This window comes from Somniosus microcephalus, chromosome 6 (genome assembly GCF_052327205.1).
Source record: "Somniosus microcephalus isolate GS21.2 chromosome 6, FLI_Smic_1.0, whole genome shotgun sequence".
In the NCBI taxonomy this organism is placed as follows: Eukaryota; Metazoa; Chordata; class Chondrichthyes; order Squaliformes; family Somniosidae; genus Somniosus; species Somniosus microcephalus.
This window is the reverse complement of record NC_140992.1, coordinates 260105708-260133172: the sequence shown is the minus strand read 5'-3', so window position 1 is coordinate 260133172 and position 27465 is coordinate 260105708. Positions and strand designations below refer to the sequence as shown.

The following is a 27465-nucleotide window of genomic DNA, read 5'->3' as shown; positions in this document are numbered from 1 at the left end:
CCTTTTGCCCCACCACTAGTGGTAGAACCTTAAATTGCCTCACCACTACTTTCTGGAAATCCCTCCCTAAACACTTTTGTGTTTCTGCTTCTCTTGTCGTCTTAAACGTTCTCAAAACTTACCTTTTTGACCTAACCTCCCTTAACCTCTCCATGGCTCAGCTCGGTTCCTCTACTTCTCCAATAAAGCACATTGGGAAGTCTTGTACATTGAAGGTGCTATATAAATTAAAGTTGTTACCATCCAGCATAAGAAGGGTACAAATCCGGAGAGAAAAACTCAGTATATATTTACTATTTGTGAAGGAATTAGAATTCTTTTGGCTTTGTAAGGCTCCTTGGTTATTAATTTTAATACTTATGTAATATCATTCATAGTAGAAATAGTAGATGCATTGCTGGTCATCGTCCAAAATTCTATAGACTCGGAACAGTTCCCATGGATTGGAGGGTAGCTAATGTTACCCCACTATTCAAAGAAGGTGGTAGAGAGAAAACGGGGAATTATAGACCGGTAAGCCTGACAGCGGTAGTGGGGAAAATGCTTGAGTCCATTATAAAAGATGTAATAGCAGAGCACTTGGAAAACAGTGACCGGATCGGACAAAGTCAACATGGATTTACAAAAGGTAAATCGTGCTTGACTAATCTACTGGAATTTTTTGAGGATGTAACTAGCAGAATAGATAAGGGAGAACCAGTGGATGTGGTGTATTTGAACTTTCAGAAGGCTTTCGATAAGGTCCTGCATAAGAGATTAGCGTGTAAAGTTAAAGCACATGGGATTGGGGGCAAGGTACTGACTTGGATAGAGAACTGGTTGGCAGACAAGCAGAGTTGGAATAAACGGGTCTTTTTCCGAGTGGCAGGCAGTGACTAGTGGGGTACCGCAGGGATCGGTGCTAGGACCCCAGCTATTCACAATATATATTAATGATCTAGACAAGGGAACTAGATGTAATATCTCCAAATTTGCAGATGAGACAAAGCTGGGTGGGCGTGTGTGCTGTGAGGAGGATGCCGAGAAACTCCAGTTTAATTTGGACAGGTTGGGTGATATGGCAGATGCAGTATAATGTGGATAAATGCGAGGTTATCCACTTTGGTGGCAAAAACAGGAAGGCAGATTATTCTCTGAATGGCAATAGATTGGACGAAGGGGAAGTGCAACGAGACATGGGTGTCCTTGTGCACCAGTCGCTGAAGGTAAGCATGCAGGTGCAGCAGGCGGTTAAGAAGGCAAATGGTATGTTGGCCTTCATAGCGAGAGGGTTCGAGTACAGGAACAAGGATGTCTTGCTGCAGTTGTACAGAGCCTTGGTGAGACCACACCTTGAGTATTGTGTGCAGTTTTGGTTGCCTTATCTGAGCAAGGATGTTCTTGCCATGGAGGGAGTGCAGCGAAGATTCACCAGGCTGATCCCTGGGATGGCAGGAATGATGTATGAGGAGAGATTGGGTCGATTGGGCTTATACTTGCTGGAGTTTAGAAGAATGTGAGGGGATCTCATTGAAACTTATAAAATTCTAACAGGACTAGACAGACTAGATGCAGGAAGGATGTTCCCGATGGGCTGGGAGTCCAGAACCAGGGGTCACAGTCTAAGGATAAGGGGTAAGCCATTTAGGACAGAAATTAGGAGGAATTTCTTCACCCAGAGAGTGGTGAACCTGTGGAATTCTCTGCCACAGAAGGCAGTGGAGGCCAATTCATTAAATATATTCAAGAAGGAGTTGGATATATTTCTTAAGGCTAAAGGGATCAAGGGATATGGGGAGAAGGCAGGGACAGGGTACTGAATTTGGATGATCAGCCATGATCTCATTAAATGGCGGAGCAGGCTCGAGGGGCCGAATGGCCTACTCCTGCTCCTAACTTCTATGTTTCTATGTAAGAGCAGGGGAGTGGGACTAATTGGATAGCTCTTTCATTACATGCATTACACAGTATTTACAGCACAGAAACAGGTCATTCGGCCCAACTGGTCTATACTGGTGTTCATGCTTGACACAAACCTCCTCCCACTCTTCATCTAATCCCATTAACATATCCTTTTATTCCTGTGTTTATCTCGCTTCCCCTTAAATATATCTCTGCTATTCACCTCAACTACTACTGGTAGCGAGTTCTGCATTCTAACCACTCTCTGTAAAGAAGTTTCTCTTGAATTCCCTATTGGATTTATTAGTGACTCTTATATTTATGGCCCCTAGTTCTGGTCTCCCCTGCAAGTGGAAGCATCTTCTCTGTCTACCCTATCCAACCCTTTCAAAATCTTAAAGAACTCTATCGGGCCCCCCTCAGTCTTCTCTTTTCTAGAGAAAAGAGCCCCAACCTGTTCAATCTTTCCCGATTGGTATAACCTCTGTTCTGGTATCATCCTAGTAAATCTTTTTTGCACCTTCTCCAGTGCAGCTATATCCTTCTTATAATATGGAGACCAGAACTGTTCACAGTACTCTGTGTGGTCTAACCAAGGTTCTAAAAAAGTTTAACACAACTTGTCTGCTGTTCAATTTTATCTCTCTAAAAATGAACCCCAGTGCTTTGCTTTTTTATGGCCTTATTAACATGCTTTTAGTGATTTGTGTATCTGTGCCCCCAGATCTCTCTGCTTCCTCTACCCCATTTAGACATTTATTTTCCAAGGAGTATGTAACCTTATCTTCCCTACCAAAATGTACCACCTCACACTTACCTATATTGAAGTTCATTTTCCAATTACACGCCTCTTCTGCAAGTTTTTTAATGTCTTCCTGTATTTTGTCGCAGTCTTTTATATCCCCAATTTGGTGTCATCCGCAAATTTTGAAATTGTAGTTCTGATTCCAGAGTCCAAATCGTTTATATAAATGATGACCAACAGTGGTGCCAGCACTGATCCTTGTGGAACACCACTTCCCACCTTTTGCCAGTCTGAGTAACTATCTTTAACCCCATCTCTCTGTTTTCTGTTTTGCTTACTACCCATTCTGCTACTTGTCACCTGACTCCGCATGTTCTAACCTTAGTCATGAGTCTACTATGCAGTACCTTATTTGAAGGCCTTTTGAAAATCCAAATATATTACCTCTACTGCATTACCCTTGTCTATCCTTTGTTACTTCAAAGAATTCAATAAGGTTGGTCAAGCATAACCTTCCCTTTTGCAATCGGAGATTATTATATTTTCAGTTTCTAGATCTTTTTCTATTACATTTTTGAGTAAGGATGCCATTATCTTTTCTGCCACCGATGTTAAGCTAATTGGTCTATAGTTCACTGGACTTGTTCTATCTCCCTTTTTAAATATAGGAATCCCATTAACTGTCTGCCAGTCCCCTTTTCTAATGGATTTATATATATATATTTACGTTTGCTATCTCTTCCCCAACTTCCTTTTAATATGCACAAACGCAATCTGTCCGGACCAGGGGTTTTATTCTCTCTAAGTTTTGATTATTTTATCAATTATCTCCTTCCTATCTTAAATGTCTTTATAGCCTTTTTGTTCTCTTCTGATGTCATGCCCACCATGTTGGTCTCCCTGATAAATACTGAGGCAAAGTAATTATTTAATATTTCTGCCATGTCACTGTCATTGTGTGTTTCTCTTAGTGGCCCTATCCCCATCCTAATTTTTCTCATCTGTAGACTATTTCATTTTATATTCCTTGATGATTTAATTTTGTAGTTTCTCATTGCCTTCCCAATTGATTTTTTTACTTCTTTCCTAATCTTTACATATTCCCTTTTGTCACCCTCTCCTTTGTTGTCCATGTACTTAGTGTATGTCTTTTTCTTTAGTTTCAATGTTGCCCTTATTTCTTTATTCATCCATGGTATGTTATTACTGGCTAGGTTCTTTCTAGTGGGATATATTTCTACTGGACTCTCTTGAGCACCATTTTAAATGTTTCCCACCGCTGTTCTTTGTAATTTTTCCCAGTTTATTTTCCCTAGTTCCATTCTCATCCCTTAAAGCAACTTGTTTCCAATTTATTACTTTGGCCTTTGTCTTACTTATGTTGTGATTGTTATTGCCCAGGTGTTCCTCAATGCTCACTTCTCTTATCTGTTCTGGTTCTTTTCCCATTACTAGATCCAACAGTGCTCCCTCTCTTGGGCTTTTTACATACTGGGTAATAAAGGAGTCCTGCACATATTGTAAAACCTCCACTCCCTTTACCCCTTTCGCTCCCTCTTTCCAGTTTATTTGGGGATAGTTAAAATGGACTGAATTACCACCTCCTGTACTCTGACTCTATGCACATCTTGTGGATGATAGTTACTGGCAGATTGCCTTCAGCCCTCTCAGGAAATAGTGCATGACGTAGAGAGAAACAAAATGAATAAAATATTACACCGTGTTCTTGCATGCCTGAAAAGGCCTTTGAATCTTGTGACCCTTTCTCAGCTCTGAATCTTTCACACACGTGGGTGTATTGTGACCAGTGTGATATGCTTCTGTTCCAGTAATTCTCATGCTGTAGGTATGTAGCACTGCTGCTCAGAGATGCTAGCCGGAGAGTGGTAAGTGCAGCTGGCAAGACTGTGACCTGACTGAATTGCACTCTACTATTCGGGAGAGAGCTCTACCAATACATTTTTAATGCTTTCTCAAAACATTGAAGATGGCTCCAGTAAATTTCTAGACGTCCAACGGATCTCCTGAAAATTTTTTAAACCCAACTTGATACCAGATTGGAGTTATACATGATATCAAACCCAGACTGTATGAGACCCCCTCCCCAAGGGATTTCCAGAGTCAAATTTGGGACCTGATTCTAGGGTCATGCTGTCCCTTTCATGTTGATGTGTAGCTGAAACTCCTTCATGTTGATGCAAAAGAGGCAGTATTACTGCACCCTTACATTGTATATAAATGTCAAACAAGAGCAGTGTTTAAAGTTCAGACATATTCTTTATTCTTTTGCGACCACATGAACCAACTTTATACCCCTACACATTACTTATTTGCTGTTTCACACAGTAAAGGATTTGGGTGTTCCTGACTCTTTCACTGGTGGCAATGGCTGAAGTAATTCTCCAGGTATCTGGTTGAATATATATATTTACCACATATCACTGAAGGGAACATCCTGCAGTAGATCGTGGATAGAATAAATCAATTGTAGGCTGCGGATATATTTAACTTCATAATTATAACATATTCTGTATATATTATAAGTCATGTGTTGAGTTCATAAACCACTCTTGAGATCTATGATGTTATTTGAACTCGTGGTATTGTTAGGGTCTAATTGGAGCCTGAGCGGGCCAAGTGATATACAAGGTTGACACGTTACCCAACTTAGACTTATGTGAATAAACTCACACAACCAAATAGTTTGAGAGAAGTAAAAATGCACAGTTTAATGTACAGAGCGCTCTGGGAGAAGAAGAACAGTAGACCCCGCGGTCTCAGCTGCCAGCTTCTCGGTTTTACAATAGTAGCCGAGCTTCTTTTATACAGTTTAAAAACAGGAAAGGTACCATATCAGCAGTTATTACATTAATTCCTTGGCCAATCTGGTACTTTAGCATCCTTCAACTTTGGCCAATCCGATACCTTAACAACCCTTAATCACATTCTGTCAAAAACAAGTTAATTATATTATTATACCGTTAGCTAGCTTCTTTCACAAACAACTGAATTATATTACTGTTAGCTAGCTTCTTTCATGTGACATGTTGGTATTTCGCAACCCTAATCTCACAGTGATACTTATGTCCTGCCAGTTGCGTAACCCCGCCCTTAAACACCCTTTACCTCCCTTGTTCTTCCTAAACATAATTTTTCGCTCTTACAGTTTTACCCCAACAGTTGACTAGCCGTTCCTGTCTTACGTCTGTACAAGTGATATCACAAGTTGGTGCAAGCAGATCAAGTCAGCTGTCTGTTATGCCAGTGTCTGCAAAATGTCAATAAATGTCAAGTATTTCAGCAGGCACTACGGTGCCATTTTAAATTTTCCTCCAACAGCATAAAACAGCTGAACATAACCCCGTGTAACAGCCAGTAACATAACCTTGGGCTTTGAATAACTTTCTAAAACATTCTCCCCTCGGGTTAGTACATTTAAAAAAGCACTAGTTGATCATTCACAGTGTTGCACCCCTTGTGACCCCACCTCATTGTTCTTTGATGTAATGTTTTCCTGACTGACCTGTTTGGACACCATTCACACCTTTGATTGCTGTGATCATCTCTCTGCCGAGGTGTGATAAATGGCAGTTAGAAAGATTACCTGTAATCATCTGGCATTATTCTCTGACTATATAAGCTGTGTCTTTATGCATCTCTCCACTTCACCTGACGAAGGAGCAGCGCTCCGAAAGCTTGTGATTTCAAATAAAACTGTTGGACTATAACCTGGCGTTGTGTGACTTCTTACATTTGTCCACCCCAGTCCAACACTGGCATCTCCACACCCTCTATAATTGTAGTAAGACTTCTTTAGTTTTATACCATACTCTAATCCCTTTGTAACAAAAGCTAACATACCATTTGCTTTCCTAATTGCTTGCTGTACCTGCATGTTAACTTCCTGTGATTCGTGTACAAGGACACCCAGGTCCCTCTGAGTGCAAACATTTCCCAGTCTCACCATTCAAAAAATATTCTGCTTTTTTGTTTTTCCTACCAAAGTGGATAACTTCATACTTCCCCACATTGTATTCCATTTGCCATGTTCTTGCCCACACAGTCAACCTGCAGCCTCTTTGCATCCTCCTCACAGCTTACTTTCCCACCTAACTTTTGTATTATCAGCAAACTTGGATACATTACACTCAGTCCCTTCATCTAACTCATTAATATAGATTGTAACTAGCTGAGGCCCAAGCACTGATCCTTGCGGTACCCCACTAGTTACAGCCTGCCAACCTGAAAAAGTCCCGTTTATTCCTACTCTCTGTTTTCTGTCTATTAACCAATCCTCAATCCATACAAATATTACCCACAATACCATGAGTCCTAATTTTGTGTAATAACCTCTTGTGTGGCAACTTATCGAATGCTTTTTGAAAATCCAAATCAACTGGTTCTCCCTTATCCATCCTATTAGTTACATCTTCAAAAAACTCTTAACAGATTTGTCAAACATGATTTCCCTTTCATAAAACCATGTTGACTCTGCCTAATCATATTATGATTTTCTAAGTGCCCTGTTACCATGCCCCTAATAATAGATTATAGCATTTTGCCTACTACTGATGTCAGGCTAACTGGCCTATAGTTCCCTATTTTTTCTCTTCCTCCTTTCTTAAAAAGCGAGGTTATGTTTGCCACCTTCCAATCCTTGGGGACTGTTCTAGAATCTAGGGAATTCTGGAAGATTCATACCAGTGCATCCACTATCTCTGCAGCTACCTCTTTTAAAACCCTAGAATGCAGGTCGTCGGGTCCAGGGGATTTGTCACCACTTAGTCCCATTAATTTCTCCAGTACTATGTATTATGTTCGTGTATAATTGAGACACGGACTGCAGGAGTTGATTATAACAAGTCTTTACTGAATGGAGACAACCTGGAAACTGAAACTACAGAAGCTTGCTAGGGCCTTTTATACAGGGGTGGTCACTGCCGGTACTGCAGTCTGAGACCAGTTATTCCCTTAAAGGGACATACACAGCAATTCCTCCCCTTTTAGATAAACAGTACATAACATTTAACAACTAAATAATAACTAATTACAATTACAACTACGGTTGCTAGATACATTGGTTGAAGTTAAGCAATTATAAGTTCAGTCTTTGAGGAGGCTTCCTGATTCTGTCTGGATAACGCCTCTTTGGGGTATCAGGTTCTTCTGGCAAGGTTGAGTCGGGATCAATGTCGTTGTTTGGTTCGTCTGCTTCCAATATCACCGATTCTGCGGTAGATGCAATTAGTACTTCGGTTTCATCGCCAGGTGTATCAGATCGTGGTGTGGAGTTGACGTTTTCCAGTGACTCTAGAATCTGGTCAGCATAGCATCTTACAATGCTCTCTCCAACGTCCACGGTATACATTAGAGGTCCTTGCCGTGTACAGATCGTTCCTGGCTGCCATTTCTCTGTGCGGTAGTCCCGGGCCAAAACTGGTTGACCTATCTTAAAACTCCTGGTCGGCCTTTCATTCATATTCTGAAACTGCCTGTTCTCCACATCTCTTCTGACGTTTGGCTTAACCAAATCCAAGCGGCATCGTAGTCTTCGATTGAAGAACATCATGGCTGGAGTTTGGTTGGTAACCACATGTGTCGCATTCCGGTAGGCAAACAAGAAGTTATCCACCTTGTGTTGTAGGGGTATATCTTCATTACACATTGCCTTGATAGCCTTCTTGAATGTTTGAACAAACCTCTCGGCCAATCCATTAGTGGCTGGATGATATGGGGCGGATGTGTAATGCTTAACACCATTGTTCTTTAAGAACCTCCGGAACTCTTCAGACACAAACTGTGGTCCATTGTCAGAGCAAATCTGTTCAGGCAGCCCATTCCTGGCGAATATGGTTCGTAAGACTGTGATAGTTTTTTCTGTGGTGGTTGAGGACATTTTTATTACCTCTGGCCACTTTGAATGTGCATCCACCGCAATTAAAAACATCGAGTCCATGAAGGGACCAGCAAAATCAATGTGCACCCTTTGCCATGGAGATGAGGGCCACTCCCATGGATGCAGAGGGGCTTGTGGTGGGGCGTTTTGGACCTTCTGGCATCCTGTACAGCTCTTGGTCATCTCTTCGATTTCTCTATCGATTCCCAGCCACCACACAAACGCTCTGGCTAAGTTCTTCATTTTTACCCCTCCCAGATGACCCTCATGAAGCTCATTGAGCACTCTATCCTTCAATTTGGGTGGAATTACTACTCTGGATCCACACATCAAGGTTCCTCTGCACACTGACAGCTGTTCTCTTCTCGGCGAGAATGCTGGCAGCAGTGGTTCGCCCTGTGCTGGCCATCCCTTCACCGTTAAATCATAGACCCAGGAAAGTGTCGGGTCATTTCGTGTTTCCTTTTCTATGTTTGCATTCGTCACAGGGAGACATTCGACTATAGTCGAGTGGAATAACTCCACTGGATCCACTGCCAGTTCTTCTTCCACCGTCGGCAACGGTAGGCGCGACAATCCATCAGCATTCCCATGCTGTTTAGTTCCTTTGTACTCGATGTCATATTGGTGTGCCCCTAGGAAAAGGGACCACCTCTGTAGCCGTTGTGCCGTCATTATTGGTACGCCCTTCTGAGGGTTGAAAATGGAGATGAGAGGTTGATGCTCAGTTAGTAGTGTAAATTTCTGACCGTGCAGGTAGTGATTGAACTTCTTCACCCCCCACACCAGGCTGAGGGCCTCTCTGTCAATCTGGGCGTAGTTACGCTCGGCTGAAGTTAACGAGCGTGACACAAAAGCTATCGGCCTCTCTGAACCATCAAGGAATTTATGTGACAGTACCGCCCCAATGCCGTAGGGAGACGCATCACACGCCAGTCTTATCGGTAGTGATGGGTTGTAGTGAGCCAATACTTCTCTTGAAGTGATTAGGTCCTTACTCTTCTGAAAGGCCCGCTTACATTCATCGCTCCATTTCCATGCTACTCCCGTTCATAGTAGGGCGTTCAGTGGGTGCAGAATTGTGGAAAAATTCGGCAAAAACTTATGGTAGTAATTCACCAATCCGAGGAATGACCTCAGTTGCGACACATTTTCAGGCGCTGGAGCCTTAACTACCGCTTCAATTTTGTTAGGGGACTTATGCAACCCCTCTTCATCAATCACGTGGCCACAATACGATATCCATTTCTTAAAAAACTCGCACTTGGGGCGATTGGCTCGTAGCCCATGTTCACGTAGTCTAGTGAGCACCTGCTCTAGGTTGGCAAGGTGTTCACTGTCATCTTCACCTGTCAATAGGATGTCGCCCAAGTAACACTGAGTCCCCGGAATCCCTTGCAGGACTTGTTCCATTGCTCTTTGCCATATCGCCGGAGCTGATGCTACTCCGAATACCAGTTGATTATACTGGTAAAGACCTTTGTGAGTGTTTATCGTGAGATACTTCCTAGAGGATTCTTCAACCTCCATCTGCAAATATGCTTGTGCTAGGTCAATTTTTGTAAAACGCTTCCCTCCAGATAGTGAGGCGAAGATATCTTCTATCCTTGGAAGAGGATATTGTACTGTGTGAAGGACTGGGTTCACTGTCACCTTGAAGTCCCCACAGATGCGAACCTTCCTTGGCTCCTCAGACTTATTGTTTAACGTTTTCTTCATGATAGGAATGATGGGTGTCGCCCACTCGCTCCAGTCTACCTTAGATAACACTCCTGCATTCTCCAGATTCTCCAGCTCTGCCTTGACGGCTGGGCGAATTGCATATGGTACCGGTCTTGCTTTGAAAAACTTGGGAATTGCATTCTCCTCTATTTTTATCGAGGCGGTTACGCCTTTAAGAGTGCCCAGTTCTTGTTGAAATACCTCTTTGGCGTCAGCTAAGATTGTTGACAATCGTCCAGGAGTGACGTCGTCATCCTTTTTACCAGCCACCGTCAGTGCCTGAATGGAGTGCCAGTCTAAACTTATCTTTCTGATCCATTCACGTCCCAATAACGGTGGTCCACCATCTTGCAGAATGTAGAGATACAATTTCCGTATTTTCTTGCCGTTGTATTCGACAGGCACCCTTATTTTTCCTCTGGAGTATACTTTTTGCCCCGTATACGTCCTCAAGACAATGGATGTCTCTCTTAAGGGTATGTGTGAGAATAGCCGCTCGTAGTCTCGTCGATTCATGACGGTTAGAGCTGATCCTGTATCCAATTCCATTTTGACTTGGGACCCTGCTATCGTGAGGGTGACCCAAATGGTTCAGTGATCCTCTTTTGTGATTACGTTGTGAAGTTTGAGACAGCTTAGTCTCTTGTTCCCGGATTCACTATCGCTCATCTGGTCTTCGGAACTACTGTCCGTCATCTTTTGTACTTTCCTGTACGGTTCCTTAGTAGCCTTTTTGTTGTCGTTGGTCTTCTTCCCAGACCTGCAAACTCGTGCAACGTGTCCCATCTTTCCGCATTGCCTGCATATTTTGTCCTTGGACCAGCAATCCTTCTGGTCATGGTTTGTTCTGCCGCAGCGATAACATTTTGCAAATCCCCATGTCATTTCATGGGTGCCGTATTCCTGTGGCTTTTGTTGTATTTCCGCAGCTCCCCTTGCTGCTGCTTCGTACGATACTGCCACGCTGAAAGCCTTATCTAGCGTCAGCTCTTTCTCTGAGAGTAACCTCTTCTGGGTCCCTTCACTCAGGAGTCCACAGACAAATTTGTCCCGTAAGGTATCTGCCAGTCCTGCTCCGAACTGGCAGTGCTTTGATAGCTTGCGTAGTTCCGTAAGGTAATCAGCATTGCTCTCATTTTTATGCTGATTTCTCCTGTGGAATTTAAATCTTTCTGCTATCAGCAGCGGTGTAGGATTTAGGTGTTCCTGTAGGATAGCAACAATTTCGTTAAAACTCTTCGCCTTCGGTTTGGCTGGAGTAATCAGGTCCTGCAATAGGCCGTACGTTCTTGCGCCCATTAAATTTAGCAATACCGATGCCTTTTTCTCATCGGCTATTTCGTTTGCCTCGCAATATACCTCGACTCTTTCCACATACGTGGTCCAGTCTTCTATTGCATTATCGAAGGCAGTGATATCGCCAGTCTTTGGCATCTTGAAAATCTAAGATGGCGCCTCCCGCGCTTTTCCTTCGTCCCCGATGGATCAAAATGGCGCCTCCCGCGCTTTTCCTTCTTCCCCGCCGAGTTAAGATGGCGCCTCCCGCGCTTTCCCGCCGCTGCCAACGCCAACGCCGCTCTCCGCGGTATTTTTATTTTTCTATCGCGCTTCAATATTTGCTCCGTTAATTGAAGAACCATTCCCGTCGTGGAGCGTACCCTCTGGGACACTTCCCTCCCTCTTCTTAGGCCGGCTTCGAAGCACCGGCCGCGCCCTGTGTGCTCCACCCTCTCTCTCTTTGCTTCCCGACTCGCTGCCCGGCCCCGTTGCAGAGCCACCCGATCGAGCTCTAGCCCGCCGCAGCCCAGGAAGGATCAGTGCACTACCTGCCACCAGCCCGATTAGCTGGGAAACCACAGACTGGAGAACCAAGCCTGGCTCTCGACAGTCTCTCCTGCAACTTTTCAATTCGATGATATGGAGGGCGGTTGCCCACGGTCGACGCCCGTTTCTCGAGTTCCTTTGGATTTTTTTTTTTTTTTCTTTCTTCTGGCTTCGACCTTCAACAACGTCGTCTGAGGTGCTGCCGAGTTGCAGGTAAGTTCGTTTCTTACTCGTCGCCAGTATTATGTCCGTGTATAATTGAGACACGGACTGCAGGAGTTGATTATAACAAGTCTTTACTGAATGGAGACAACCTGGAAACTGAAACTACAGAAGCCTGCTAGGGCCTTTTACACAGGGGTGGTCACTGCCGGTACTGCAGTCTGAGACCAGTTATTCCCTTAAAGGGACATACACAACACTATGTCTTTACTTATACTAATTTTTTTAAGTACCTCATTCTCTCTAGACCCTTGGTTCCCCATTATTTCCGGAATGTTTTCTGTGTCTTCTACCATGAAGACCTATGTTTAATGTCTCTGCCATTTCCTTATTCCCCATGATAATTTCTCCCGTCCTGCCTCTGATGGGCCCACGTTTATTTTCACGAATCTCTTCCTGTTTACATACATATAGAAACGTTTACAATCTGTTTTTATGTCTCTAGCTAATTTACTCTCATATTCTTTTTTCTGTTTCCTTATCAATTCCTTGGTCCTCCTTTGCTGAATTCTAAAATCCTCCCAATCCTCAGGCTTACTACTTTCTGACAACATTATAAGCCTCTTCCTTTGATCTAATACTATCTTTAACTTCTCTTGTCAGCCACGGTTGGACCACTTTTCCTGTGGGGTTTTTGTGTCTTAAAGGAATGCATATTTGTTGTAAATTATGTATTAATTCTTTAAATGCTAGCCATTGCTTGTCTACCATCATACCTTTTAATGTAGTTTCCCAATCTACCTTGGCCAACTCGCCCCTCATACCTACGGAGTTTGCTTTGTTTAGATTGAAGACCCTAGTTTTGGACAAAAGGGAAGGTCTGTGATAGGGCGAAAGACAAGAGGGTCAGCCGTGGCTCACCTCGGAGTCAGAAGGTTGTGGGTTCAAGTCCCACTCCAGCGACTTGAGCACGGAAAGCTAGGCTGACACTCCAGTGCAGTGCTGAGCGAGTGCTGCACGGCTGGAGGTGCCGTCTTTCGGATGAGACATTAAACTGAGGCCCTGTCTGCTCTCTCAGGTGAACGTAAATGATCCCAAGGCACTAATTCGAAAAAGAGCAGGGCATTATCCCTGGTGTCCTGGCCAATGTTTATCCCTCAATCAACATTGATGATCTGGTCATTATCACATTGCTGTTTGTAGGAGCTGTCTGTGTGCAATTGGCTGCTGTGATTTCTACATTACAACAGTAATTAATTGGCTGTAAAGTGCTTTGGGACGTCCCCTGGTCGTGAAAGGCGCTATATAAATGCAAGTATTTCTTTTTGACCGACAAAAGGGAGGATTGAAGACTGTGGCGCTTTAATTAGCATGGGAGACACCTAGTGGCGATGTTACTGTGCTAATGTGTTGTTGTCGGGAGTCCGGAAGAGAAACAGGATTCATGTGTAGCCAAAGCGGGTGACACTGCCGCGTTGCAAGCGAGTTCTCCTGGGCTCTGGTCGCAAGCGCTTCGGTAACGAAACCATTTCTCCATTATTTAGACGCAGGCTCCATCGGGGATTATTATTTTTTTGGAATCTTCTTTATAAATTCGTGGCACGTCGTTATCGTTAATCTTATTTTCGTTGCAGATCCTGTACAATCCTGACCCTGCCAGCCATGGGCACTGGTATGAGTAAGGTATGTGACTGACTGTCAGGGGCAGATTGCTGTGGGGTTTGGGGACTGGTTTCCTGGGTGAGAATACCCGTGTGCTCCGCCTTTGCATCCCGGCAATGTATTGACAGCAATGTTGACATTCGTTAATAATCTAAAATAAATATATTAACCGGGCATTTTACTGGAAGTGAACCCGGGTGACTGGTTACGCGTCTCCGAGGCAGTAAGACGCTTAAGGGAGCCTCGCCAAAGTTCAACACAATCCTCAAAACGTATTGATAACAGTCTCGGGTTGAATTTCTGTTTGGTGAAAGACGGGAGCAGGAAACATGCCTCTCAGCTTAGGAGTTTCTGTTTATGCATTCTAAATGTCCTGACAGTACATGTCGGAAAGGAAGCTAAAAGTGTTGTGAATTATATACAAATTATACGAATGTATATTTATACACTCAGGGATATATCTGTTTATACACTGTATGAATAGATCTGCGTTTATGTGTTCAACCATAAATGTTTTTTGATGCTTTGGCAACATAAGATGTACCTTATCATGCCAATAAAGCGATTTGAATTGAATTAAGATTTGGGATGACATGGAACCACAAAATCAAGGATCAAAGAAAACGTAAAGTTTTAAGTCGCTGATATATTTAAGAGATGACCTTTAAGGTCCAATGCTTAATTAATTAATTAATGTCTGAACTCCTTTATCCAGTTTGTACAAGGGAGCCGCACTTGAACTGTATCATTTGTCAGCTCTCCACCAAGGTCGTGACTCGAATATGATATCCTCTCTCAATAACAAGGATAGTCAGCCAGTTGCCAACCAGTTCATGGCCTCGTCCTGTTCTACAGCGCGCTTTGTGTGTGTTTTAAATCCTTCCAAGTCTTTTTCTTCTTCTTGCGGGTTTCTGCTCCACTTTTAGAAACTTGGAAAAATAGGAGCAGGGGTCGGCCATTCGGCCCTTCGAGCCTGCTCCGCCACTCAATATGATCATGGCTGTTCCTCTGTCTCAATACCGTCTTCCCGCTCTCTCCCCATACCCCTTGATGCCCTTGGCCTTGTTTGCCTCAAAAATATTCATAGCTTTGTAAAGAGTTGTGCATAAATGTTTTACGGGTTGATGCTTAAAACTTTTCAGGCAAAGAATGACCACAGCGTGGTATGGTAGGGCTGTGCAGGTAGACATCTGAAACTGCTGAGATGAAGAGATTGGAGACTTAAGTTTTTTTTTTCAAATCTGGGTGGTTGTTAAATTGGCCGGAATGACCTCCCTAATCTGTGTGTATCTCATGCACAAATGTCGTGGGCACCGATGCAGTTACATTATTGTTGAAGCCAATTGCTAACATTTCTCTTATGTGACTTTATTTGAAAGTTAACACCTACACTGCAAAGGCGCTGCACCTTGCCTCAACAGCCAACATTGGCGGACGTTCAGCAGTGTTTCGGGCAGGCTATTCTGGGAGCTTGGTCTGTTTAAAGCTGTCTCCGTGTACTCGGGCAATAAGATACTTTAAGTGAGGGCAGTAACAACAACACTTGTGACTGCTTTGGAAAGACTTGAGCAGGCCCACATGATGTCAGCCCAGTGCAACACGCTGACAGGCTTATGTTACTGCATGTAGATTAATAGAGAGTGGACATTCATTTTAGCGTTTAAATTAGTATTGTGCTGCTATTCAGAATAAAGCATGGTGTTGACCATATATTTTAACATTTACTATTTCAGAACACACCTTAAGAAGGGGTATATTGGCTTTGGAGGGAGTGCAGTGTAGGTTTACCAGAATGATACCCGGACTCCAAGGGTTAAATTACGAGGAGAGATTACACAAATTAAGGTTGTATTCCCTGGAATTTAGAAGGTTAAGGAGTCTAGGACTAGGGGGCATTGTCTAAAAATTAGAGCCAGACCTTTCGGGAGTGAAATTAGGAAACACTTCTACACACAAAGGGTGGTAGAAGTTTGGAACTCTCTTCTGGAAACGGCAATTGATGCTAGATCAATTGTTAATTTGAAATCTGAGATTGATAGATTTTTGTTAACCAAAGGTATTAAGGGATTATGGGTCAAAGATGGGTGTATGGAATTAGGTCGCAGATCAGCCATGATCTCATTAAATGGCGGAACAGGCTTGAGGGGTTAAATGGCCTACTCGTGTTCCTAGAAGAGAATATAGGGGTAACTTTGCAAGCCCATGCTGCCGGAAGAGGTCCTCGCCTGTTGGTAGTGCAAATTGGAAAATCGGCCCACAATTTCCGACCATTTGGGAATATTGAGAGCTGTGTGTCCCACATTTTGTGATGCCAGCCTGTGAGACTCCCCGGCTCATGGATATAGTGATCTGGGTTGTTATGGTTGTCCACCGGGTGGTGCTGTAGCCAATGCTGCTGCTAAGGTCAGGGGTTTGGCTTCCTGTTAAGGTCAGGGGTTTGCTTCCTGGCAGGTGAGCAAAGGTGGAATGCCAGGATGCAGGCCTGATGTATGTGTTTCCCAGTTGTTAATAAAGTACACGTGTTAATTCTAAGATATCGCCTCTTGAGTCCTTGTTCCACTTCATGGATTTATCACATTTGGCGACGAGGTATAAAAAGGACCCTGCATAAAGAAGAGAAGTCTGCCAGGATGTTTAAACTACAAAATCATGAGCTACAGATAGCTACCAGTTGGAAGAGAGCATGGCTGCCACGGTAGGAACGGTCTCCGCTTTTGATATTCAAGCACAAACTTGGGAGGAATACTGTGAAGTGTTGGGTTATTTTTTCGAAGCAAATGAAATAAATGATGCCGGAAAAAGGAAAGCCATTCTGCTTAGTTCAGTGGGAAGCCAGACCTACAGTTTGATGAGGAATCTGCTCAGTCCAGAAAAGCCTGGCGACAAATCGTTTGTTGAATTAGTGGCCTTGCTAAAAGAACATTTCAACCCTAAGCCTAGTGAGATTGTACAGCGGTTCAAGTTTAATTCAAGGAACAGGAAAGACGAAGAGAGCGTAATGGACTATGTAGCGGTGTTGCGTAAATTGGCACAAGATTGCAATTATGGGAACAACCTGAAGGAAATGCTGAGAGATCGGCTAGTTTGCGGAATAATGGACAACTGAATGCAGCGCAGATTATTATCCGAGACTGGGCTTACTTATGAAAAAGCATTGGAACTTGCTCAAGCCATAGAGACAGCGAACCGAGATGTAAAAGAAATACAGGGTTCAGACAGGGCTAATGCTACGCAAGTTGCAGGTCAGGTTGTTGTGCACAAGTTGAACATGCGTCAGAAACCACAACGTGAGCATGTGAAGGCATGTTATAGATGCAAGGGCGATCACCTGGCGAGTGAATGCCGGTTTCTGGAGGAAAAGTGTTACAAGTGTGGGAAACAAGGACACATAAAACGAGTTTGCAGGGCGAAATCACCTGTGGAGGAATCCAAACCAAAAGGGGGAGGACAGCAAAACCAAGGGAGAGAAGTGAAAAAACATGGAGCACACCACATCAGTGGGGAAGCTGAGGAAGAAGAGGACATGTTCATAATGTATGGCATGTTAGAGAACATTCCAAAAGTGGCTCCTATCACATTGCAACTGACAGTAAATGACTCTAAGGTGAACTTTGAAGTGGATACAGGGTGCGGCGTGACCATAATGAACAAGGCAGAGTACTCAAAATTGTGGAACCGTGCAAAAGTTCCAGAGTTAAAGCCTTGCTCCCTTCATCTTAAAACATATACAGGTGAATGAGTAGCGACATTAGGTACAGCTAATGTAACTGTGCAACACAGGGACACAGTGGAACAGCTACCTGTAGTTATAGTATTGGGTACCGGACCAAACCTGTCAGGTCGGGGCTGGATAAAAGAACTTAAATTAGACTGGGGAGCAGTACATCAAATAGATGCGGGCAAACAGTTGACTTTGCAAGAAGTGTTGAGTGAACATGAGAATGTGTTCAAGGAGGAACTTGGCACATTTAATGGCCCCCCAGCTAAGATTTATGTAGACAAGGAGGCACCGCCAAGGTTTTTTAAACAACGACCTGTGCCTTATGCCATGAAGCCAAAGGTAGAGGCTGAGCTTGACCGTCTATTGAGAGAGAACATACTGGAGCCAATGAAATGTTCAGAATGGGCAGCTCCCATAATACCTGTTTTAAAACCGGACAATTCGGTAAGACTCTGTGGAGACTATAAATTGACAGTCAATCGGGTGTCCAATCTAGAGCAGTATACTATTCCCAAAACAGAGGATCTCTTTGCAAACCTGGCTGGAGGAAAGAAATTCACAAAGTTGGATATGATCATGCCTACTTGCAGATTACACTGGATGATGAATCAAAGAAGTATGTCACCATAAATACACACAAGGGCTTGTTTACATATAACCGCTTACCGTTTGGTGTCTCAGCTAGTCCAGCTATCTTCCAGAGGACAATCGAAGGTGTACTGCAAGGGATTCCACATGTTTCCATCTATCTGGATGACATTCTGGTGACGGGAAGAACCGACCAGGAGCATCTGAGCACTCTGAGAGAGGTACTACAGAGATTGGAGAGGGCAGGGTTCCGGCTCAAGAGGAGTAAGTGCACTTTCCTGGGGAATGAGGCAGTGTTCCTGGGACACAGAGTGGACGCCACTGGGCTCCATCCACTCAAGGAGAAGGTACAAGCACTGCAGGACGCCCCTGCTCCTACAAATATGGCTGAGTTAAAAGCTTACCTGGGACTGCTGAACTATTATAACAGGTTTTTACCAAACTTGTCAACTGTTAGCACCTCTTCACAAACTACTGCGCAAGGAGACACAGTGGCAGTGGGGAGAGGAGCAGGGGGTTTCATTTGAACAGTCCAAGAAACTGATGCTGTCGTCGGATGTGCTGGTTCACTACAATGCAGAGAAAGACATCATTCTCTCTTGTGACGCTTCACCTTATGGGGTGGGGGCAGTTCTTTCACACTGCATGGAAGATGGAACTGAAAGACCAATAGGGTTTATGTCCCGAACGCTAACACCAGTGGAAAAAAACTATTCCCAGTTAGACAAAGAGGGGTTAGCAGTAATGTTTGGGTTGCAGAGGTTCCACAGGTACATATATGGCAGAAAGTTCACCATATGCACCGATCATAAACCTCTTCTCTCTCTCTTCAATGAGATGAAAGCAGTTCCGCAGATGGTGTCACCCCGGATCCAGAGGTGGGCAGTGACGTTGAGGGCATATGAATATGTTATCATCTACAAGGCAGGCAAGTACCATGGGAACGCAGATGCCTTGAGCCGTCTTCCACTGCCAGGCACACCCATCCGTGCAGCTCCAGAGGACAGAGTTTTGATGTTGGAGGACACTGACACGGCACTTGTGACTGCAGAGCAAGTAAGAACATGGACAGGTAAAGATCCAGTACTGTCTAGAGTTCGAGAATATGTGGTGAGGGGATGGCCACAGCATCCGGAAGGGGCTGACTTCACACCCTACAGTGTCAGGAAAACAGAGCTGAGTGTGCAGGATGGTTGTGTGTTGTGGGGAGCACGAGTGATTATTCCACAGCCAGCACGACAGTCTATCCTAGAGCAACTACATCAGTGTCATCCTGGGGTCTCGCGTATGAAAGCCTTGGCTAGGAGTTACTTGTGGTGGCCAAAGCTAGATGAGGAGATAGAAAATCTAGTCAAGACATGCAGCACTTGTCAGGTACACAGGAAGGCACCAGCAGCGGCTCCTCTCCACCCCTGGGAGTGGCTGGATAAACCATGGAGAAGATTGCACTTAGATTATGCGGGTCCATTCATGGGGAAGATGTTCCTCATAATCATTGATGCACATTCCAAATGGATGGATGTTTATCTTGTAAATTCTGCTTCCACCACTACTACTATAGACTGCCTGCGTCAGAGCTTCAGTAATCAAGGGCTACCGGAGAGCGTGGTGAGTGACAATGCCACTTGTTTTGTGAGTACAGAGACAAAAGAGTTCTTGAGAAAAATGGCATAGTGCAGGTGACCTCGGCTCCATATCATCCGTCCTCAAATGGACTTGCGGAGAGAGCCGTACAAACATTTAAAGAGATGATGAAAAAAAGTGCAGAAGGGAGTTTAGCAGCCAAAGTGTCACGGGTTCTGTTCAGCTACAGAATAACACCTCAATCCACCACAGGACTCTCTCCTGCTGAGATGTTATTAGGTCGTAGACTACGCTCCACTCTTGACCTTGTCTACCCAGACCTAAAAAGGAAAATGGAAAACAGACAAAACAAACAAAAAGAGAACCATGACAAAAGAACAAAGAGCCGAAGTTTTGGAGAAGGAGATGCGGTCCTTACCAGGAATTTCAGTTATGGACCAAAGTGGATTCCTGGCTTCATAGACTCAATGAACAGTCCAGTATCATACAAGGTCATGTTGGGAGATGGTAGGGTAGTACGCAGACATGTAGATCAGATACTTACCAGACAAGGGGAAATTGAAATGAAGGTTCCAGATACAATGGCTGAGGACAGGTTTTCCCCCAGTTATCCAAGTGCATCTGTGGTGCCACCACCAGGGACAGAGACAATTCCACAGGAACCCATTCATCAAGAGGAAACCATTGTTGCAGAGTCAGATACTCCAAGCACTGCTCAGGAGCAGCTGGTGGCTTCACCACAAACAAGCAGGGACTTTACTGTCAGACATTCACAAAGACTCGCAAGCCACCAGAGAGATTGATACTGACCGTCAAGTATGGAACATGGTGAAAGGAGACTTCTTATGTGACCCTTAGGAATGGTTGTTAAGAAATTCATACTGAAATCTTAAGGGGGGAGGGATATAGTGATCTGGGTTGTTATGGTTGGGGTTGGTGGTGCTGTAGCCAATGCTGCTGCTAAGGTCAGGGGTTTGGCTTCCTGTTAAGGTCAGGGGTTTGCTTCCTGGCAGGTGAGCAGAGGTGGAATGCCAGGATGCAGGCCTGATGTATGTGTTTCCCAGTTGTTAATAAAGTACTCGTGTTAATTCTAAGATATCGCCTCTTGAGTCCTTGTTCCACTTCATGGATTTATCACAATGGACATGGCAAAATTTACCCCTTCCGCTCAGTCAGAGTGCTGCAGTGATATTTCTACATCAAAAGGAGAGTTAACGTCATAACTGATTCAAAGGACAACAGTTAACTGAGCACTGAATTATGGGAAAGAGTCAAGAAAATTCTGATTGGCTGAGAACCATCAATTCATGATGAGGATTATGCAATGATGCACGACCACATAGATAGGCAATAAGGATGGGCAGATGGGTGGCAGATACAGTTCAGTGCAGAAAATGTGAAGTAATACATTTTGGAAGTAAAAATAGTGAGAGGAAATACATCTTAAACGGTAAGATTTTAAGTGGAATAGAGGAGCAGAGAAACCTTAGTGTGCAGATACACATGCCATTAAAAATGGCAGGGCAAGTAGGTAAAAAGACAAATAAAATCCTTGGTTTTGTATCTAGAGGCATAGAGTACAAAAGCAATGATATGTTGAATTTGTACAAGACCGTAATTAGGTTGCAGCTGAAGAACTGCGCAGTGTTGGCCACTCCATTACAGGAAGGTTATAAAAGCAATTAAAAAGGTGCAGATTGACTTGGGGTTTACCTGAGAGGGCCGACAGGGCCTTGGTTTAATGTCTCCTCTGAAAGATGGCACCTTCGACAGTGCAGCACTCCCTCAGTACTGCACTGGAGTGTCGTGCTTAGACTTTAGCGCGCAAGTCTCTGAAGTGGGACTTGCACCCTGTGGTAAACCACTGTTTGTATTCCTGTTTGTCCTGTTTGTATTCCACTGTGTACATGCCTGGACATGCCTCGGCTGACTCCTCCCACAGGTCCTAGTATAAAGGTGACTGCTCCCCAGCCCTTTGTATCCTGGACCGGTCGACCACTCGAGGCAGACCTCCATTCTGTTGTTAATAAAAGCCTTTAGTTACTCTTCTAACTCTCAGGGCTAGATTTTCAGTTGCTTGCGCCAGCAGTTAGCGTCTTAAGAGAAGTGATTTTCGGGCGCTATGCGTGTAGCGCCTGGGCGCAGCGCAGTTTGCGCCCCGCCCCAAATTAAGTTGCCCGTTAGCGCCGGCGCAAAGTTTAGCGGCCGCCCGGATGCGCGCGCAGAAAATGACATCACATCCTCGTGCAACGCCCTTTGGCCGCCCCGAATCCAAACTTCAGTCGGACCGCCCCATTGTGCGCCTGGCGTCCAGAGCGTTTGTAAAATGGAACGCAACACACCCTGGGGAGCGCAAATTAAAGGGCACTCTGCATGTGTTGTGTGGAAGTAAGCTGTGTGTTGTTCTGAACGGACTATTTATGTTTCTGGGCACCAATCATTCCTCCTCCTCCTCCTCCTCCTCCTCCTCCTCCTCCTCCTCCTCCTCCTCCTCCTGAAAAAAAAATACATGCACCCTTCCCCTTTAAGAGCTCACTGGCACCAGAGTGTCTGCCGTGTGCTGCGCCCGAGCTCGGGTGTTGCGCTCTCCACCGCCGGCTTAGCGCCTAAAGATACTAGTGGAACGCCTCTTTTAGCGCTCCACCAACCTCTTAGGGCGAAGCCACTGAATTTCCGGCAACGGGGCGCTACTTTGGGGCGGGCGATAACTTCGGGCGGGCGCTAAGCTTAGCGCCCCAAAACTGTCTATACTGAAAATCTAGCCCCCAGTCTTTTATGAGTAATTGATAGCGCATCACACCCACAACCTTCTGACTCAGAGGCGAGAGTGCTATGTTACAACAGTGACTACACTTCAAAAGTTCTTCATTGGCTGTAAAACGTTTTGGGACGTCCTGAGGTTGTGTAAGGCGCTATATAAATGCAAGTTCTTTCTTGCGTTACCAACTGAGCCAAGGCTGAAACATACCTTGTCATGTGTAGAAGGGACCAGACAATCCTTGTCTGATGGCACCAGGCCGAACCCACACACAGCAAGTAAGAAACCTTTGTTAAATTGTAAGCAGTTTGTCTGCTATCTTTGCTCACTTTCCAAATCAGTTACTTTATCTGCAAAAAGCAACATTTCTTTACTCCAACATTGAAACAGAGGCCTGGGATCCTGGCTAAAACCCTGCAGATTCCACCCTACTCTAACTTAGCATCTTGTTCTCCGTGTGCGGTTGGTTTCAATCCTTGCACGTAGGAATGTGCAGCAAAGGAATAAAATCTAGAGAATTTCTAATGATCAAAATCCATCAGGGGCTTGTATAACGGTGCTGTACACAGGCTCTGCTTTCTTTGCAACTGCTCGCCTGAGACAGTCTGGCAAGCTAAGTGCATTCGACGCAAAGGTCAGTCTGTGGTCAGACTGCACTGTATGTTCTAGAGGGTGCTGAAAGATTAGCCCTGTGTTGCACAAGGCATGTGGCTCCTGCATATTCCGACCAAAGTGATTCTTTTACTCCCCATGCCCCAAAAGGTGCAGAATTTACTGGAGTGCAGTGCCACAGGTAGCAGCAGCTCTCTGGCACCGCACAGGCGTGGCCATTCATCACGTGTGGGCCTGAACCACGAGTGCCATTAGACTCTGATGGGCATCACGGCTGATTCCAATCCTGTCCTCAACTGGCACCTCCACAGGTGCACTTAGCAGCAGGGGCCGGGGGCTGCATCGCAATCAGGATCGGGAACCCCGATTGCTTCCCCGCAGCTCGTGGCTAGACCAGGGGAGCAGAGGCTAATTGTAGAGTCCCAGCTACTGCTCCGACGGAGATCAGCAATCCCAGCACAGAATGGGAATCAAGACCAACAACAACTTACATTTATATCGCGCCTTTAACATCGTAAAATGTCCCAAGGCGCTTCACAGGAGCGTTAGCATTCAAAATTTGACACCGAGCCACATAAAGAGATATTAGGACAGGTGACGTGGTCGGATTTAAGATGCGATTTAAAAGAGGAGAGAGAGGTAGCGAGGCGGAGAGGTTTAGGGTGGGAATTCCAGAGGTTAGGGCCTAGATGGCTGAAGGCATGACGCCGATGGCGGAGCGATTAAAATCGGGGATGCGCAAGAGGCCAGAATTAGAGGAGCGCAGAAATCTCGGAATGTTTTAGGGCTGGAGGAGGTTTCAGAGATAGGGAGAGGCGATGCCAGGGAGGTATTTGAAAACAAGGATGAGAATTTTAAAATCGAACTGTTGCCCCGGACTGAGAGCCAATGTAGATCAGTGAGCACAAGGGTGATGGGTGAGTGGGACTTGGTGTGAGTTAGGATACGGGTAGCAGCGTTTTGGATCAGCTCAAGTTCATGGTGGGTGGGAGGCCGACCAGGCGAGCATGGGAATAATCCAGAGGGATTTGGCTGATATTTGATATTCTCATGCAGCATTGGAAAATATGGAACATATTTAGCATCATTATTAACTTCTCCCAGTTTGTGCTTAAGATACCATGCTTGGAGCTAATGATGCACTGCAAGTTGCTGCAAAGTATTGCGTGCCATGTGAGTGCGGAAATAAATGGTTTATATTCACCTCAAGCTGCTCTTCTTCTGAAGGAGTGAGGTATCAATAATTAAAGTGATAGTTTAACATCTGTTGGGTTATTGGCGTGTGTCTGTGATGTGGAACATAACCTGTTGTGCACTGTGTTGATATGAAGCTCCCAGGTTGGGGGCCACAGGTGTTATACAGTACAACATGCATTTATATAGTGCCTTTAACATAGTAAAACGACTCACAGGAACTTTATCAAACAACATTGGACACCAGGCCACATAAGGAGATATTAGGACAGATGACCAAAAGCTTTGGTGAAAGAGGTAGGTTTTAAGGAGCGTCTTAAAGGAGGAGAGAGAGGTGGAGAGGTTTGGGGAGAGAACCTCAGAGCCTAGGGCTCAGGCAGCTGAAGGCACGGCCACCAATGTTGGAGCGATTAAAATCGGGGATGTGCAAGAGTCCAGAATTGGAGAAGTGCAGAGATCTCGGAGGGCTGGAGGAGGTTACAGAGATAGGGAGGGATGAGGCCATGGAAGGATTTGGAGAAAAAAGAGAATTTTAAAATTGAGGCGTTGCCAGACCAGGAGACAGTGTAGGCCAGTGAGCAAAGGAGTGATGGGTGAACGGTACTTGGTGCGAGTGAGGATACAGGCAGCAGAGATCTGGATGAGCTCAAGTTTATGGAAGGTGGAAGATTGGTGCTGACAGTTGGACTGCCCGCTGCCCCCCCACTCCCTCTCCGTGAATGGCTGTCACACATTTTAATGCCTTTATTATGCAGTTCCATTCATGGCTGTGAAATTAGAGGGTCATACCTGAAGCTCACAATACTACCCCATGTATAGCTGTTGACTTAAGTAAAAGTCTTGGGCCCAAAATCCGTGGGCCATGGGACTGTGTCCATTGATGCTAGACACAAGACTTCCACCTTCTGTGACATTGCATTTGGGGGCTTGGGGGGTGGGAGGGGAGGTTAAGACCAAGTGTAGTCTTCAGGTGAAGTGGCCTCGAGGACAGGGGTGTTAATTAGACTAGGATGTGCAGATGGAATTCAGTCCCTACTTAAAGTCCTTAGTTTGAAATAAAATGTTGATTTTATATTATTACTTATAATTAAATAGTAAAGCTTGTGATAGTTTGGGAAGCGGATAAGTGGTGTTTGAAGCCATGGGGTTCCTCTGCAGTCCAGGCTGAGGAATTGAGAGACACAAAACTGAGGGGCTACAGTGCCGCCACTGGCAGGGGGGTGTAATTACAGCATGCCAAGTTTATATAACTAGTTTCCATTATAAAGGTGGACATAGGAATTTTAATGAAAAAGTTGACACAAAAGTGAGACAAAAGGTTTGTAACTAGGAAGTGTGTGCAGATGTAAGGTGTTTAATATATTACGGATGATAGCAAAGTAACATAGTGTGGATATAAAGTCAGAAAAATACTCTCTTAGCAAGAAACTAATACCTTCACATTTGACATGTATTGGGAGTCCGAAATAACAACAGAAAATGCTGGAAAAACTCAGCAGGCCAGGCAACATCCGTGGAAAGAAAATAGAGTCAACGTTTCGGGTCAAACCTTTTGTCAAGACTGGAAAAGCACAAGAAATGAAATAGATTAAAAGGCCGGGCTGGGAGAGAACAAAAGAGAAGTGAAGAGACATTAAGATAATAATAATAATCAACTTTATTGTCATTGTTAGTGCACAAGTGCAGTACAACGAAATGTAGGCTTGCGGCACCCGAGAGTGTACATTTAGATTAAGACATTTAAACATTCAACATACATTTGGCTTGTAATACATTAACATAAACATAACCATAATAAAGTGCATTGGCAGATGTGCAGGCTTTAGAGTTTATTTGTGGAGTTCAGTAGGATGACAGCCCTGGGAAAGAAGCTGTTCCTAAATCTGGTCGTACGGGTGCGAATGCATCTGTAGCGTCTCCCAGATGGCAGGAGGGCGAACAGACTGTGGCTGGGGTGGGTAGGGGCTTTGATGATGGTCCGTGACCTCCGTAAACAGCGTTTCTGGTATATGTGCTTTATGGTCGGTAGCCGGGTGCCGGTAATGCGTTGGGCAGTTTTGACTACCCGCTGCAGGGCTTTCCGGTCATAGTAGCTACAGCTGCCATACCATACTGTGATACAGTTCGTCAGGATGCTCTCTATTGTGCAGCGGTAAAAGTTAGAGAGGATCAGGGGTGACAGGTTACATCCCTTCAGCCTCCTTAGGAAATATAGGCGCTGCTGGGCCTTCTTCACCAGAGAGGAGGTATTGAGGGACCAGGAGAGGTCTTCCGTGATGTGGACTCCGAGGAACTTAAAGCTGTCCACCCTTTCCACCACAGCCCCATTGATGTGAATGGGGGTGTGACTTCCGCCTTTAAACTTCCTGAAGTCCACAATGATTTCTTTGGTTTTCTTGATGTTAAGGGTCAGGTTGTTATCGGCGCACCACTTCACGAGATGCTGGACCTCCTCCCTGTAGGCTGACTCATCGTTGTTGGTGATCTGGCCTACTACCGTGGTATCATCCGCAAACTTGATGATGGTGTTGGAACCATGAACAGCCACACAGTCGTGGGTGAAGAGGGAGTAGAGGAGGGGGCTCAGCACACATCCTTGTGGGGCCCCCGTGTTCAGGGTCGGGGGGGGGATGTGTGGTTACCTAATTTGACAGACTGGGGTCTGTTTGTTAGGAAGTCCAGGGTCCAGTTGCAGAGGGAAGTGTTCAGGCCAAGAGTGTGGCGTTTGGTGGCCAGCTTGTTGGGGATGATAGTGTTGAATGCTGAGCTGTAGTCTATGAACAGCATTCTGATGTAGGTCTCTTTACCATCTAAGTGATTCAGTGCAGTGTAGAGCAGTTGTGATTGCATCTTCCGTTGATCTGTTTGCACGATAGGCAAACTGGTGTTGGTCAAGAGAGGCGGGAACACTGGCTTTGATGTGAGCCAGTCTCTCGAAACACTTCATTATGATGGGTGTGAGTGCAACAGGTCGATAGTCGTTCAGGCACGTCACAGCCGTTTGTTTTGGCACAGGAATAATGGTAGCGGCCTTGAAGCATGTAGGGACTACTGCCTGGGCCAATGACTGATTGAAGATGGCGGTGAAGACATCAGCCAGCTGATCAGCACATTCC

The 27465-nt window shown here is 44.9% G+C and overlaps 1 protein-coding gene across 1 annotated transcript in view; it reads left to right on the top strand.

Annotated features, from left to right (window-relative positions):
* The first annotated feature begins 13635 nt into the window (after positions 1-13635).
* dusp22a (dual specificity phosphatase 22a) overlaps positions 13636-27465 on the top strand; it is a 203937-nt gene continuing 190107 nt past the window's right edge. Inside the window, exons 1-2 of the mRNA XM_085991802.1 lie at positions 13636-13746; positions 13865-13913. Of these exons, the coding sequence (XP_085847928.1) occupies positions 13893-13913 (21 nt within the window). The 5' untranslated portion in view covers positions 13636-13746; positions 13865-13892. The remainder of the gene's footprint in view (positions 13747-13864; positions 13914-27465) is intronic.